The following is a 14,301-nucleotide window of genomic DNA, read 5'->3' on the forward strand; positions in this document are numbered from 1 at the left end:
TGGCCTTAAGCTTAGGCAGACACCTTTAAGCCACTCCCTCCCACCTCCCATGATACAAATTCAAGTTGTGGTTGTTGTTGAAACCTACAAAAACACTCCTTAAATATTAGAAAAAGGGGGGGGGGAGTGGGTATCCTCCCACCCCAGCCATCCCATCCCAGTGCCAAAATGCACTCAAGAGTGACCTCTTACAGCACCAACACCCCACCCCCACAGCCCTGTTTGTACTGTAAGAATTTTTCAATTTTTAAAACGGGAAAATAAAAGTGCCCCATTGAAAGTTGTTTTTAAATGAAAACACATTTCACTAAAACACAACAGCACAGGGGCATTAGAACAGGGAATGGGGTTCTTTCCAGGGGCTCTCAGGAAGAAATAGAACCTATGAACCCCTGTGCCTAATTCCAGGATCAGGACAAAGGAAGAGGAGTGGGAATGGAACTGGGGAGTGTTCTTCCCTAGCTCCCCCCACCCCCAGCACCATGTCCAAGGCAAAGCAAATTGTCTGCCTTCCTTAGGGAGTGGGACCCACTTTTCCCACTCCACCTCCTAGGTGGAATTTCCACTCTTCCCTCATCCCTTGGCTTTCATTCAGAGGGAGAAGGTGGAAAAGCACAGAGCCTCAATGAAATAGGTCACGGACATGATTGCAAAAAGAGAAAAAAAAAAAACCAAAATTTAATTTAAAAAAAATTAAATCCACAGACAGGTGGCTTGGCTTATTGAGTCTAGGAATCAGGGTACCAAAAATTTGGGGGTGGCTGGAAAGGGTTAGAGGGACAGCTGCAAAGCAGCTTTTAAAGACCTCTTTCCCCAGCTGTGGGTTGGGGAAGGGGTGGCGAGAAGGGAGCAGACCTGAGAAATCAAAGGAAATGGGCATGGGGAGCTGGAGGATATGGGGTAAAGGCAAGAGGGATGCTAAGTTAAGAGCTAGCAACACATCTCTTGAAGCCAAAGTTCTGAGCCTAGAGTGGCTAGGCAACCCCTCAGATAAGCTGGGGAAGCCTTTCCCAGCAAATAAAAGCTTTAAGGTTCACCTAGTCTGTCCCCCTCCCCGCAGTACTGCCGGATATTGGAGACCCGCAGCAGCTGAGTCACATGGCCCTGGCAGAGGGAAGCCAGTATAGGAAGCATCAGAGTGGCTTCAGTACACTCTCCCCAAACTGAATCAGAGATTAGGCAAAGCAGAAGATGTGGAGAAAGGGACCGCCCCAGCCTTTTCCCAACAGGATCAATGTCTCCCTGGCCCTCACCAACCCTTTTACCAGATTCACACTGACGTGGGCTCCCCCTTCTCTCATATACACACACACACATACACATGTGCCTTTGCACACATCCACAGGTGCCATGCTGTCTTTGGGACACACACACACACACACACACACACACACACAATTTTCCATACATACCAGGTTTTAAAAAATTCCCAAACCTACCCCTAAACCCTCCCTCTCCCAGAAATGACAACAGAGACGGCAGCCGATATCGGTAGGAAACGTCTCGTTGACAGCTCAGAGCTTAAAAAAAAAATATATACACATATATAAAAAACACTTCTGCCCCTCCCCCCATGACTGGGTCCAGGCAGTTCCTTCCTGCAGGGGGCAGGGGAGAGGTCTATGGGGCAGCGCCTGTTTTCTCATAGGCACCCATCCTCCTCTCCCCAGGTTCCCTGCCTCCAGTTCCAATGTAGGGGTCCAGGTGGCAAGCCTCTCTGGGAAGGCAGGGGTCCTCCCCAAGCTTCCACCCTCCCTTGGGTTGGGCTGCAGGTGTAGCGGGCCTCACTGAACTCTTTGGGAACCCCCCCCACCCCACTCCCAGGTCCATTGTCCATGCCAGAACCGCAAGTGCAGAGGGGTGGGCTGGGCCGGTCCAGTGGTGGCTCAGTCTGATGGTTGCTCCCTGGAGGGCCCCCAGGGCTGATGTCTCTGAGGCTGCAGAGTCCTGGCCTGAGCTCCTCCAGCCCCTCCCCCACCATATTGTTTTAAAAAAAAAAAGAAAGAAAAATTGGAGGAGGTGGGGAGTGGGGTGGGTGGGTCATGGGCAGGGGACAGAACAAGGGGGAGAAACAAAGGTGGTCAATTGGGGAGGGGAGCCCCGGGTGGGGCCCAGCCTCAGTTGGAGTCAGAGTCTGAGGAGTCCCCTGAGGAGGAAGAGCTGGAGCTGCTGGCCTCGGACTCATTGTCTTCATCCTCATCCTCATCATCATCCTCATCATCATCCTCATCGTCATCCTCATTCTGAGGGGACAAGGAACATGCTGTCACCAGGTGGCTGTTCTGGCAGGGCCCCACCCTACCCCTGCCACTGTGCCCATCAACCCACCTCATCCCCGTCCTCGCTCTCATCCTCGCTGCTAGACTCAGAGGAGTCCCCGCCATCCTCAGAAGAGTCTCCATTCTCATCATCTTCTTCCTCTTCATCCTCGTCATCATCATCCTCATCCTCGTCATCCTCCTCCTCAGACTCCTGGGAGGGATGGGGGTGCATCGGTGGTCTTTGCCACGCCACTCTAGGCACCATGGACACACCTCCCGCCTCCATCTGGGAGGGGCTCCTTACCGACTTGGACTGCAGGGTAGTCCGGCTGGACTTGGGGTTTGGGCCTCGCAGCTTAGTCATGCTCTTACGTTTCTGTATGGAGATGCAGACAAAGAGAGCGGCCATGAGTTCCGGACCCCCTCCCCTCAAATCACCCCCTTACCCCAGTGCTGCCCCGCTCCCAGACTCACATTGGAGATATATTCTTTATATGCTGCTCGGTCCTGGGGAGACAGACTCTGGAGGAGACAGAGAAGGGAGTGAGGGCTGGAACATTACCCAAACTACTGCGAACCAAGTGCCAGGCAGTGGGACAAGCATTTACCACCACCCATCATTATCCCTCCCAGCTTCCCCATACCTTGCATCTCTACAGAGAACCCCTGGGATCTGAGAACCCAACTTCAGTATTCCTGCTTGAAATGCCCTGAATCCTTTTCTAGACAATCTGTCCTAAGATTATTGGTTTTCATGTCCTTCCTATTCTACTCAAATGGAGGCTCTACAGTCAGGGCCTTCCTCAACTTGGAGAAGCTCCCCGATTGCTCCCCCGTAACCTGGCTTCATCACTCCCACCCCAACAGCAAGCCTAGAGCCACTGAAGAGGCAGTCTGGGGCTCGTCAAACTTCTGGAACACCTATACCTTGCTATTTCCCTGGGTCCTTGGCCAACCTGCCTGGGTGGTTAGGGAGGACATAAATGACTCTCTCTACTTTACAGATCTGGCTGCTCAACCAAGACACAGGGGGAACTCAGACCAGGGGGCCAAGCTACAATCTAGGAGAAGTCCTCTGGTCCCAGCCAAGAGGAAAAGGCAGTCTGATTTGGATTTTTTTACTTACTAGCTGAGTGACCTTGGGTAAGTTACTTAACTTCTCAGAGATTTGGTTTCCTTATCTTTGATGGTGATCACTACTTATAGGACTGCTGGGCACTGAATGAAATGAATGCAGATCAGCCAGCATGATGCCACCTTCTTCCAAGGGTCCCCTGCCCTCTCACCTTGACCCAGAGGTCGAGGTGCACTTTGTATTGCTTTTGCTGCTCCTCTGCCAACTTTTTGTAGTGCTCTTTCTGGCTCTGAGAGATGCGCTGCCAGCGGCTGCCAATCTCTACCATGCGTTCCTTCAGCGGCAGGTGGTTCAGCTCCCCGTTGGACAGCAGCTCCTGGGAGAACTTCTGGTAACCGTTCCTGGGAAGTACGGGTGGTGTCAGGATACAAATCAAGTCAGGATACAAACCAAGCAGCCCTCGAAGGCTTGACCCTCCCCACCTACAGGGTGGGCTCCAAACTCACATGGGAGGCTTCTTGGGTTCTCCCTGGAACTTCATCTTCTTGGATGAGTTTGCAGCAGCCGGAGGTGCCCGCATCTCACTCAGCTCTCTCTGTAGGGAAACCCGGAAAGGTTATACTCATCCCACCCACCAACACATTCCTACCTCCTGCCCCATGCCATCAGTGTCTCAGCTGGCTCTCCTTTTATGTGTCTGGGAGGGGAAACTGAGGCACATTCAGGGAACTTCTTAAAAACTCACGCCTGTGTCAGGCACTGCCATTTGAAAGTGCTTTCATAATTGCACTCATGTGACCTGCATCGTCATATTCATTTTACTGATGCGTGACTGAGGCTCAAACAAGGAAGTTAACTTGTTCCAGGTCCTACACCAAGGCTGGGACTTTGGGCTCCAAGCCCCACGCAGTGAGGAAAGTTGCACACCCAAAACTCCTCTAAGTTTTAGGTGGAGGGAGGTGGCCCCAGCTCCATCCCACCCTATTAACCAGCAGCCCCCTTCCCACCTCATATCGCTTTTGGTCTTCTGCCGCCTTCTTAATCCACATCAATTTCTCCTTCTTCTCCATGTTGTTCCAGGTCATCTCCATGGCTTTCAAGGCCTTCACCCGGTCATTCTGGGACAGACAGGGAGTCAGCTGTGGGAGGTGTCACCTAGGGCTGGAGGAGGCCTGCGTGGGCAGGCTACAGAACAACCACTTTCCCACTCCCCACTACCTTGAAGCGAGCCAGGTAGTCGCCAATGACACTCTGTTGCCAGATCTCCTCTGCTCTCTTGGGTGACTCCGGCAGTTTGCCCCGTTCCTCGCGCTCTCCGCCAGGCTTCCTTTCCGACTGGGCCTTCAGCGCAGCCTCCCGAGCCTTGTATTTGGCCTGCAAAGGGACGGCAGGAGGCGTGAGTCTTCCAGCCACCCCCAGGGGGCGCGCGTTCCCCATTCAGCAGAGGGTTCCCCTACCACTGCAGAAAGGGAGGGACAAGCAGAGGCGTGGGCTGGTGCAGATGTCTCCAGCCTGGGGCTCAGTCCCGCCCACCAGCGCTGCTCCCCAGGGAGCCAACAGTCCTCAGCTGACAGCTTCCCGCCTTCCGGCTTGCTGGGTTCCCAGCCCCACCATCTGAGCCCAGGCACACGTGTGGCTCACACAGGGCAGGGGTGAGGAAGTACAGCCAGCCTCTAGGGGAAAAGCAGCCCACGCTCAGCCATTCCAACGCCCCTCGAGTCTGGCCAGCCTGACCTTCTTTTTCTCCGATAAGTCGTTCCACATGCGGGCCAGCAGGCGGGTCAGCTCGCTCTCTGAGAGCTCTGGCCGTTCCTCTTGCAGCTGCCGCCGCTTCTCCTCAGAGAAGATAAACATGGCCGACACGGGCCTCTTGGGCTTCTCTGAGCCACCCTGGAGATGCCCGAAGAGGGTCGGGGTCCATGGGGTGTTGACAGGGAGCCGTCTTTCCCCACCCCAACCCCCCACCCCGCTCAGTGGTGCCCTCTGCCCACCTTGCCCCCTTCCTGGGAGGGCTTCTTGGAGGCTGGGCTGGTTGCTTGCTTCTTATTGATGTTCAGCATCTTCTCCTCTCCCAACACCCGCTGCTGCTCCTCCTCAGGCAGGCTCTGGTCCCAGGAGAAGAGGTAGCATGGGGTTGTGTGCCTAATTTAGTCTGCTCCCAGGCTGTCCTGAGGGCCTTGCCCACCAATCCTTAGGCTTCTCCCTGGCCCCTGCCTCATCCACTCACCTCCAGAAAACGGAGCAGTTCCACCTCATAATCCTTCTTTTTCTGGGAAAGGAAGGGGAGTCAGAGTTAGTCTGGGGGCAGGCTTATTGGACACCTTCCAGTGCTCAGGGGACAGGAGCCCTCAGCAAGCTATCCAGAGCCTGGATGGGGCCTTTTCTCCCTCTGTAGATGGTAAACACGAGGCTTGACACTATCTGTTGATCTGCCCAGATGTTAAACCCAGCAAAAGTTTGAAACAGGTGCACAAGGGTCTCCAGGAATTCTCCATCTCCAAGGGTGGTTCCCACCACAGCTCACCTGGTCACACTTCTTGTGGTAGGCATCCTTCTCCTTCTGGGAGAGCAGCTTCCACTGCTGGCTGCATAGCACCATGCGCTCTGTGCTGGGCACATCCTTCATATTGGCCATCAGCTCTGCACAGTACAGCGAGTAGCTGTTCCTATCAGAACCGCAGCAAGGGAGGAGCATCCCCGTGAGCAACAGGGTGGCCCAGGAAAGCAGGTCTCCTCACTTCCAGAGCCTGAGCCTTAGCCTGAACCTAGCTGTCCACTTGCCCACTCACCCCCCAACCCCAGGGCAGTGCTCACGGAGGTGGCTTGGTGGGTCGCCCGTCAAACTTGTCCTTGAGCTGGCGTTCGGCCTTGGTGAGGGTGGACTTGGTGATGCCCTCCTCACTGATGTTCAGCTCAGGGTGCTTCTGGATATAGCTGTCACGCATACCTGCAAGAGTGAGGTGGGGGATGGAGGGCAACGGGTGTGGGGTTGGGCTGGGGCTGGGGAGAGCCGCTGGGAGGGGAGGCAGGGGAGCAAAAGCTGGGGGTGGCCGCAGGTTCAGTGTCACACGCAGGGTGCCCTGCCCTGCCCTAGCCTGAGATCTCATGGGGGGGGGCGGGTGGAGAAGGTAGGGGCAGAGGTGAGGGGCCCAGAAGGCCCCTCCCTCAATGGGGGGGTGGGGAATGACTGCCTCCTGCGGAGTGCGGAGGCCAGAGTCAGAGGGCAGAGGCTCGTGAAGAGCCGGATGGGGAGGAGCGCAGCGGAAGCCTAACCTCGTACTCCTTCCGCTGCTCCAGGGCCTTATGAATCCATTTCAGCCTCTTTTTGTCCGAGAGCTGAGACCACTGCTTCCCCAGGGAGTCCTTCACCTCCTTCGTAGTGGCCTGCAAACCAAAAGCCGTCAGACACACACAGGCAGCCAGGGGCAGGAGGAAGGGAGGGGGTAGGGGGCACAGAGGCCCCCGCCCCCTCAGGCCACAGGAGGTCACAGGAGTGTCCCCCACAGGCCAGGAGGGGAAGGCGGAGAGGCGGGGGTCCCGCCTGGGTGCAAAGGGACAGGCTCACACATACACGCAGACACGCACACGTTCGCACGCCAGCTGGCCCAGGCCCTGTCCATGCAGCCCACCCCTGGGGAGGGGCCTCCTCTCCTGCTCCCCTGCACCCTGCCCAGCCGACCTGGCGCGGCTCCCCCCTTGCCACCACCGCGTACCCTCTGCCCCCACCCCTTGGCCGGACACTCACATCTGGCCGCACTTTGAGATACACTTTCTTCTCGTGGGTATACCACAGCTGCTGGGGGGTTTTGGGCTTCTCGGGGATGTCCGACTTCTTGGCATTCTGGATTAGGTCAGGGTGATCCTCCCTAGCCAGGGCATGGGGAGCAACAATCAGCGGGTGGAGGGAGATTCTGCCAGGGCAGACTGAACTAGCTGCCCCACCCACCAAGGCTCCTAGGTCTGTCATCTGGGGACTAGTGGGACAGTGGCTGCCTGTCCTTGCCCTTGAGCATGACCCACTAGGGTCCATATGTGACCCATCCATCTTCCATGCCTCATAGATGGCAAGCTCAAGGATCTGGTCAGTGTTACCCTATCCTACCACACCCAGGGCCCTGTGGCCGTCCTCGGTTCCGCTGCCTTACCTGAATCGGGCCAGGTTTCGCTCGAACTCCTGTTTCTCCCTCTGGAAGTCCTGAATATATTTCATCTAGGGGGAGGAGGGGACGGGGTCATCCACAACCCAAGGCCTGAGCTACAAAAGCCATCAAGTCCTCCTTGCTAGCTATTTTGCCTTCCAGTTGGTGATATGGATGAATGAAGAATGGCATGAATGGGCAGAGGATGCTGGCCTGCCTTCCAGTGGGTTGGCAGGGGAGAACTCAACAGGAACCCAGACTAGTGGGAGATACAGGGGCCTCCTAGAACACATCACACATCCCATTCCCTTTGCAAGGGAAGAGTCCCAGAGAGGGCACATGGCATTACCCAGTCAAAGAGTAAGCAGTGACAGGGCTGGGACATCCCTAAACCTATTCCTCCACCTTTCCCCCAAATCTCAAAACCCACAATGAGGAATAAGGAGAAGGTGCAGATCTTGCCTCTGACGCGCCCCCATCCTATGTCTGTGGCAGCTGATATTGGTCTGCCCCACCAGAGGTGGCCCAGAGGGCCAGGGCAGGCTGAGTCCTGCTTCCAAGGCATGAGAGGAGAGTGTGTTGAAGGAAACCCAGAATGAGTTCTCACAATGCAAATCACATCCTAATAGATCTGTCTCCTAAATTTGGATGTTTTCCCCCATCCACCACCTCTGGGTCCCTGGCTGTCCTTCACAATTCTGACACCATTCTCTTTCCTTCCTCAGCCATTGCTCCTCCTCTGCTACTGGCTTCCATGCCTTCTCCTCCACCTCATCAGCCCGGTCCTCCCTTCCCACCACCGCCTGACTCCTCCATCTATCTTTCTTGTCTCTCCACACTCTTCACTCTATTTCCTTTCCAGTTGGTCTCTTTCTCATCTACCCCACTCAGTGTCCATCTCTTTTCTAACCCCCTTTACCCAGATTCACAGGTCAGTACTGGGAGGGGCCAGGGGCTCATGGTGATTAAACCCAACCCCTGCGTTTCACACAAGAGGCACCAGGTGCAGAGAGAGAGGCAGCTTCGCTTTCCTCTGAGGCTCCTGCGGAAAACCGGGAGCAGAGCTCAGCCTGCTGTCCCAAACTCAGCCCTGCTCACACACAACAGCTGCTTTTCAAGCTGGAAGGCACCACACAGATCAGGGTCAGCCTCCACACCTCAGATAAGAGCAGACTCAGAGAAGTAAAGTGACTTACCCAAGGTCACACACACAGCAATTCAGTGGGAGCCAGAAGAGGCCCAAGTCTCATGTACCCAAGGCCAGCACCCTGTCCATTCTACCACATAGTTTCTTCTGTCTCTCCCTGGTCCTCAGACTCTCTGCCTCTCCCTCCCATCCTGTCTGAGAGACTGGGTGCTGTGTGTATAGGCAGCTCTGCAATATCCCCCCATCAGAAGGTCAATAATAACTCCAGCAATTCTTGCTCCTGCTTGACTTGGGCAGCAGTGGCAGACAGCTGGTTTTATCCAGCCAAGTTCGCTCCTTTTTTGGGTCCAGAACCAAGAGCATGGGAGCCTGCAGCCAGGGCGCACAAACCAGGCAAAGAGATATTCACAGTGGGGAGGCCAGCACCACCACTTAAGAGCTGGCCGTGGACAACTCTGTTGTCTTGTTTCTCCTGCTGCCCCTCACCACTTCTCCCTCTGGCTCCATCTCACTGTCTAGCATCTCTTCTTTGTGTCTATCTTTCTCCACTCCATCTCACTAGTGGGGGCTGCAGACTCCTCCAGTGCTTTGCTGCCTATCTCTGCGAGGGACGGCTTGAGCTCATCATGTTCAACTGTGTCTACCTCTGCCTGGGAGACTGGGGCAACTTCTGCTCAAGGTCAACAGCTTCATGTGGTCTTCACAAGGCCACAAGGGACAATGTGTGTCCTTGGGCAAACATGTGTGCATGGGAAGGGAAGCCCGTCTAACATGGGAAGTAGCAGTGAGAAGAACACTAGTTAAGGAGCACTAAACCCAAGTCGTGCTCTAGCATCATTGTGTGACCTGGGACATGATATTCTCCTGCACCCCAGTTCCTTACCCACAAAATCAGGATAATTTGTCCTCCTGGGGTTGCTTTTATGAGGATGCTGCATCAAGTGAGACCATATTAGAGAGTTCTGCTGTGCAGGCCTGACAGTGAGGATGGGTGCGTGGGAGCAGAGCTACATGAAAAAGCCCTGTGGACTGTGGCTGGTCTGAGTGCTTACCCCAGCCTAGGTTACATCTACGACAGTGCCTGTACCTGATGGTGTGTGGGCCTGGGAAGGGGTGATCAGGTGTGGCTGCCCAAGACCCTACTCTGCTCTGCTGACCTGCCCACATCCTTGATGCTGTCCCTCTCTCTGGCTCCCATTTCCACGACCTGGCCTCCCCCAACAGCCTGATACCCTTCCATACCCCACACCAGCTGCTCCCCCAGCCTTTCCTTTCTTCCCCCACCTTAGCCCCCTCCCCCCACCTTCTTCTTCTCCGGCAGCTCCTTGTATTTCTTGGACAGGATCTTGGTCAGGTCCAGGTTGCTCATCTCAGGGTGGAGTTTAGCATACTTGGCCCGCTTCTCCATGAAGAAGCGGAAATAAGGGGTCAGGGGCTTCTTTGGGAAGTCCGGGTGTTTCTGGAAGGAGGGACAGGACACACTGAAGGTCAGACACCAATCCATTCTTTGGACACTTCCTCTCTTATTCTCTGTGTTCTTCCTCCTGGAAACTCACCTTGAGTTTTTTGCCTTTGTAAGGATTTTTAACATGTTCCTGAGCATCAAGGATCAATTCTGTCAACGTACGGAACTTCCTTACCTGGAAGAAGAAGGGAGATGAGTGGAAGTTCAGAAGAGGGAACACTACGCAGTAGCATACTCCATTTCTTAACAGGTCTCCTCTACTTTCCACTAGACTGGATTTATCAAAAGAGAGGCAGAGGCCAACAGCCACACAACTCAAGCAGCCCCTGACATCAGGCACTGGCCCATGCCTACTACAGAGGCTCATGCAGTCAATATACACCAAAGGACAGAAATAAGGTGACCACCTGACCCCGATGTGGCTGTCCATGCCAGCACCTTGGAACAGCTCAGGTGACAAAAACAAGATGATAAGTATTCAAGGCCATACTGCTAGAAAGTGGCAGAGCTGAGAACTCTAGGCCAGTGCTGTCAACCGTGCCACCTCCCAAAATGCACAGGGGCAACCACATGAGCACCTCCCCTGGTCTTTTTTCTTCCTGTTTATTGACTTCTGTTTCATCTCCCCCACTAGAAAGACTGAGGCAGGGGTCCGTATAGATATGCGTTGGTATGTCAGGAAGGGGGGGTATCAGATTACCTCATTAGAAATCTCTACCCATTTGAGCTTGCACATGTCTCCAGAAAAGTCTTTAAATGCTACTTTTTCCCAGTCCATATGTGACTCAGTGGTTTTGAACTTGGAGCTGTCATTGGATGGAAGGTTGTTCTTCATGCATTCTAGCAAAGTCAGCATGTCTTCCTGGGACCAGCGGTCTGGGTAGAGGTAAGAAAGGCGATCATGCCTGGCTCATGCTATCCTCCCATCTGTCCCCCAGTCCTTAAGCGTCCGACTCTTCCTCCCCAAAGCATCCCAGTCCCTGGTTACTTCCCATCTGAAGACACAGACAAAACACGGCCTAGCCCTAAGGAAAAATTGTGGCCATATGGCCTAGAGCAGGGACTCTAGTCCTGACAGCATCACACTTAGAAAGCCATATGTGAACTCAAACCTGGCTTGCTCCAAACCTGTTACCATTCTTAACATGCCAGGCTGCCACAAGGTACTATTTATTGTAGGAAGGGGAGGAAATGAAGCTACCATGATTTAGGACCCTGTGAGAAAGCAGCTAGCTTATCAGAGAGGGGGGCCGGGAAGCAAGGAGGCAACATTTCTAAGTGAGTCACCAAGTTCACACCAAGTTCCAGGTGGATACCCTAAGTGTTCTACGACTGAGGATGGGGTGTGGATGGTAAGGAGAACTCATTCAGATGTTCTTCTCCAGCGCAGCTAGAAACTAACATTAGAGACATGGGTATTCCCATGTCTTATCATATCCCTCCCTCTCGGCCTCTCAAAAAAGACCAAAGGAAGATTTGCAGCAAGTAAGAAAAATAAATGGAAATGGTTCTTCCATTTCCATAAAGAGCAACTGTAGGGCAAGGCAGGCAGGCAAAGGCTCTCAGGGTCCTGCTCGAGGTAGAACTGCCAGAATTGTGAGTTGTTTTCTCAGCCTAACTCCCCATGCAGGCAATAAAGGGGGTCTGGACTAGCTATTTCCAACCCCTGATATGTAGTTCCAGTGAGATCTCTCTGGAGGGTGCCTACCCTGGAAGGTGAGCTGGGACAACAGCTATCCCAAGAAAGGAGTGAAAAAGACTCATTTGCATTTACATCTGGTAATCTGGGCCAGGGTTTCTGTAGGGCCGGTCACTAAACTCATAATCCTTTTTCCTCTTAGGGTCCCACAGGCAGCACCAGGTGCTCAGCTTCATCTTATCCCCTACTTCCATACACACTGGATTCCTACTGGGTAGGGTAGGGTCTAGTTACGTACATAACTTCCTTGGCTTGGGGTCTCAAACTACCAAAACACCCTTTCTCTCTATCTCACCAAAACCCTTGTCCTCTTAACAACAACAAAAAACCCTGAAAATCCTTCCCAACTTCTTTCTTCTCCTTCCTCATCCTTCTTCCCATTCCATGACACTGGAGGAAGACACACTCTGGGATGACTGGGAATCCCAGAAGGAATGTCTGCAGAGGCCTCTTCCTCCCTCTTCTTAACATGGGGGGAATGGAGTGTGAAAAATACAAGGCATAATAATTTGGATTTAGTCAAATCCCCAGTGTGAAGGATGCCTGACTCTTATAGACACCCTCCCCTCATCTCAATTCAGAGAATGCAGACTGGAGAAACCCTTTAGAAGGGGAATGGGCCTTGAAGACAGACATGTAAGAAAAGAGGATTTAAGTTAAAGAAGGCTGAGGGTAGGGGTTCCTACCTTGGCCTTTGGGGGCGGCCATTTCCAGGTCTGTGGGACAGTCGGCTTCTCCGTTCATTCTCCAGTCCTCCAGCCACCTCCTTGGTCGCGCTGGCCGGGCAACCCGGGTTCAAAGCCACCTCACCCTTTAGAAGAGATACCAGTCTCTACTTAGGCGAGCAAAGAGATGAGGGACTTTCTATTCCTCCCTCCCCCAGAGGGGAGGGAGGCATAAGTCCCCACTCTCAGAGAAACCCAGCTAGGACCCTAATACACTAAGTGGGTGGGTGGGTGTGGGAATGCGCCCCTCCTCTTCCTCCTAACCCTCCCCCAGCTCCCTTCTGGCGGCGGGCGCCTCTTCCTCGCCCACGCGAGAGACTGCTCCCCAGCTCCCGCGTGCAGCTAGCGCCCTCCCTCGCCCCTCCCACCCCACAAAAAAAAAAAACTCCTCCTCCTCTGAGCGCCCGCCCCGGGGAGGCCCCAGGCTTGAGGGAGGGGGAGGAGGAAGGGCGGGTAAAGGGCGCGCGCGGCCGCGGGAGCGGGCACGCGCTGTAGTCTCCTCCTCCTGCCTCCCCCCCCAGCCGATTCCCCCCGCCTCCGCAACCCGGCGGGGACCTGGACTCAGCGCAGCCGCCGGCGGCCTCGGAGCGCAGCGGCCGCACCGCCCCCGGGGACCGGATCCGGATTCCCGCCGTCCCCCCTCCCGGGCTCCTGACGCCGTCCCCGCCTGCTTGGGCGGGCGAGCAGCCGGAGAGAAGCGGCCTAGCCTGCCCCCCGCCCCCGAGCCGTCCACCCCGGCCAGAGGCACTGCTACCGCCCAGCCACCCCGACGAGCACGGAGGAACCCGGCGCAGAGGCGCGACCACGGCGGGAACCACCGCCTCCTCCCCCGAGCTTGCGGCCCAGCCCCGCCGGCGCCCCCGCCCCGGCCTCCGGGGAGCCGAGCCAAGGAGAGGGCGGGAGGACGGCGGCCCGGAGGCGGGGGCGCAGCGCTCACCGGCCCCGCCGCCCCCTCCGGCGGCCGGCGAGAACTGCGCCTGCCCGCTCGGAGAAGCGCGGGCTTCGCTGCCCACTGCCGGGGCTCGGCTCGGGCCTCGCTTCCTGACTTCCCATCCCCCGGCTCTCCGCGTCCTCTCCAGTGCCCTGGTCCTCCCTCGCCCAGTCCTCACTCTCCAGGCGTCCACTGCACCCGCGGTTTGCTACCTGCCGCCCGGCCCCAACCCCGGCGCGCGTCCCAATCCGCCTCGGTTACCCGGCGCAGCGCGGCCTCCGGACTTCCCGCTCCGGCGGCTCCCTCCCCGGCTCTGAGCCGCGGCGCCCTCCCCCGCTCGGCCGGGCACAGCCGCAGCTCCCTCCCGCGGCGGCAGCGGCTCCTCCTCCGGGCGCGGCGGCGGCGCTGGGGCGGCGGCTGCTGCTGCTGTGGCGGCGGCGGCGGCGGCTGTGGCTGCTGCCTGCTGCTCCTCGCGGCGAAAAGCACAAAGCACAGCGCCCTCCGCCTGCAGGCAGCCCGCCCGCCGCCCGCCCGCCGGCCCCGGCCTCAGCTCGCACACCCCCCGCCGCCGCCGCAGCCTCCGCCGCCGGAGCGGGGAGGAGGAGGGAGGAGGAGGAGCGGGAGGGGGGGGCGGGAGAAGCGGGGCAGCTAGCGCGTCCTTCCCCGTGGAGCGCACACCGACCCCCGGGGAGCGAGCGCCAGCCCGCCCGCCTCGCCGGCTCCGCTCCCTCCCACAGCCTGCCCGGGCGGGCTCCGCGGGGGGCAGCTGGGAGGAGGGGCGGGAGCTGGGGGGACCCGGGCGGCCGAGGCGGAGGGAAGGAAGGAGGGGAGGGGAGTAGTGGTGGTGGTGGTGGTGGTG

The 14,301-nt window shown here is 56.5% G+C and overlaps 1 protein-coding gene across 6 annotated transcripts in view; it reads right to left on the reverse strand.

Moving 5' to 3' along the window:
- Nucleotides 1-1,486: 1,486 nt before the first annotated feature.
- The window catches only part of UBTF (upstream binding transcription factor), a 14,082-nt gene continuing 1,267 nt past the window's right edge, over nucleotides 1,487-14,301 (reverse strand). For 3 of the 6 annotated variants that reach the window (XM_039846660.1, XM_039846659.1, XM_039846661.1), the window contains exons 2-20: nucleotides 12,473-12,597; nucleotides 10,788-10,963; nucleotides 10,179-10,262; nucleotides 9,926-10,081; nucleotides 7,482-7,546; nucleotides 7,078-7,202; nucleotides 6,151-6,283; nucleotides 5,861-6,002; nucleotides 5,564-5,605; nucleotides 5,328-5,441; nucleotides 5,071-5,226; nucleotides 4,555-4,710; nucleotides 4,344-4,475; nucleotides 3,843-3,931; nucleotides 3,548-3,737; nucleotides 2,736-2,783; nucleotides 2,566-2,637; nucleotides 2,329-2,472; nucleotides 2,118-2,243 (exon numbers count right to left, since the gene is read on the reverse strand). In XM_039846660.1, coding sequence (XP_039702594.1) covers nucleotides 2,118-2,243; nucleotides 2,329-2,472; nucleotides 2,566-2,637; nucleotides 2,736-2,783; nucleotides 3,548-3,737; nucleotides 3,843-3,931; nucleotides 4,344-4,475; nucleotides 4,555-4,710; nucleotides 5,071-5,226; nucleotides 5,328-5,441; nucleotides 5,564-5,605; nucleotides 5,861-6,002; nucleotides 6,151-6,283; nucleotides 7,078-7,202; nucleotides 7,482-7,546; nucleotides 9,926-10,081; nucleotides 10,179-10,262; nucleotides 10,788-10,963; nucleotides 12,473-12,530 — 2,208 coding nt within the window. In that variant the 5' untranslated portion in view covers nucleotides 12,531-12,597. Of the gene's footprint in view, nucleotides 2,244-2,328; nucleotides 2,473-2,565; nucleotides 2,638-2,735; nucleotides 2,784-3,547; nucleotides 3,738-3,842; nucleotides 3,932-4,343; nucleotides 4,476-4,554; nucleotides 4,711-5,070; nucleotides 5,227-5,327; nucleotides 5,442-5,563; nucleotides 5,606-5,860; nucleotides 6,003-6,150; nucleotides 6,284-7,077; nucleotides 7,203-7,481; nucleotides 7,547-9,925; nucleotides 10,082-10,178; nucleotides 10,263-10,787; nucleotides 10,964-12,472; nucleotides 12,598-13,066; nucleotides 13,086-13,703; nucleotides 13,816-14,301 lie in introns of those variants that run through there. The other 3 variants (XM_039846658.1, XM_039846663.1, XM_039846662.1) reach the window with 3 other exon arrangements.

Source organism: Pteropus medius, unplaced genomic scaffold (assembly GCF_902729225.1).
Source record: "Pteropus medius unplaced genomic scaffold, Ma_sr-lr_union100, whole genome shotgun sequence".
Taxonomy (NCBI): domain Eukaryota; kingdom Metazoa; phylum Chordata; class Mammalia; order Chiroptera; family Pteropodidae; genus Pteropus; species Pteropus medius.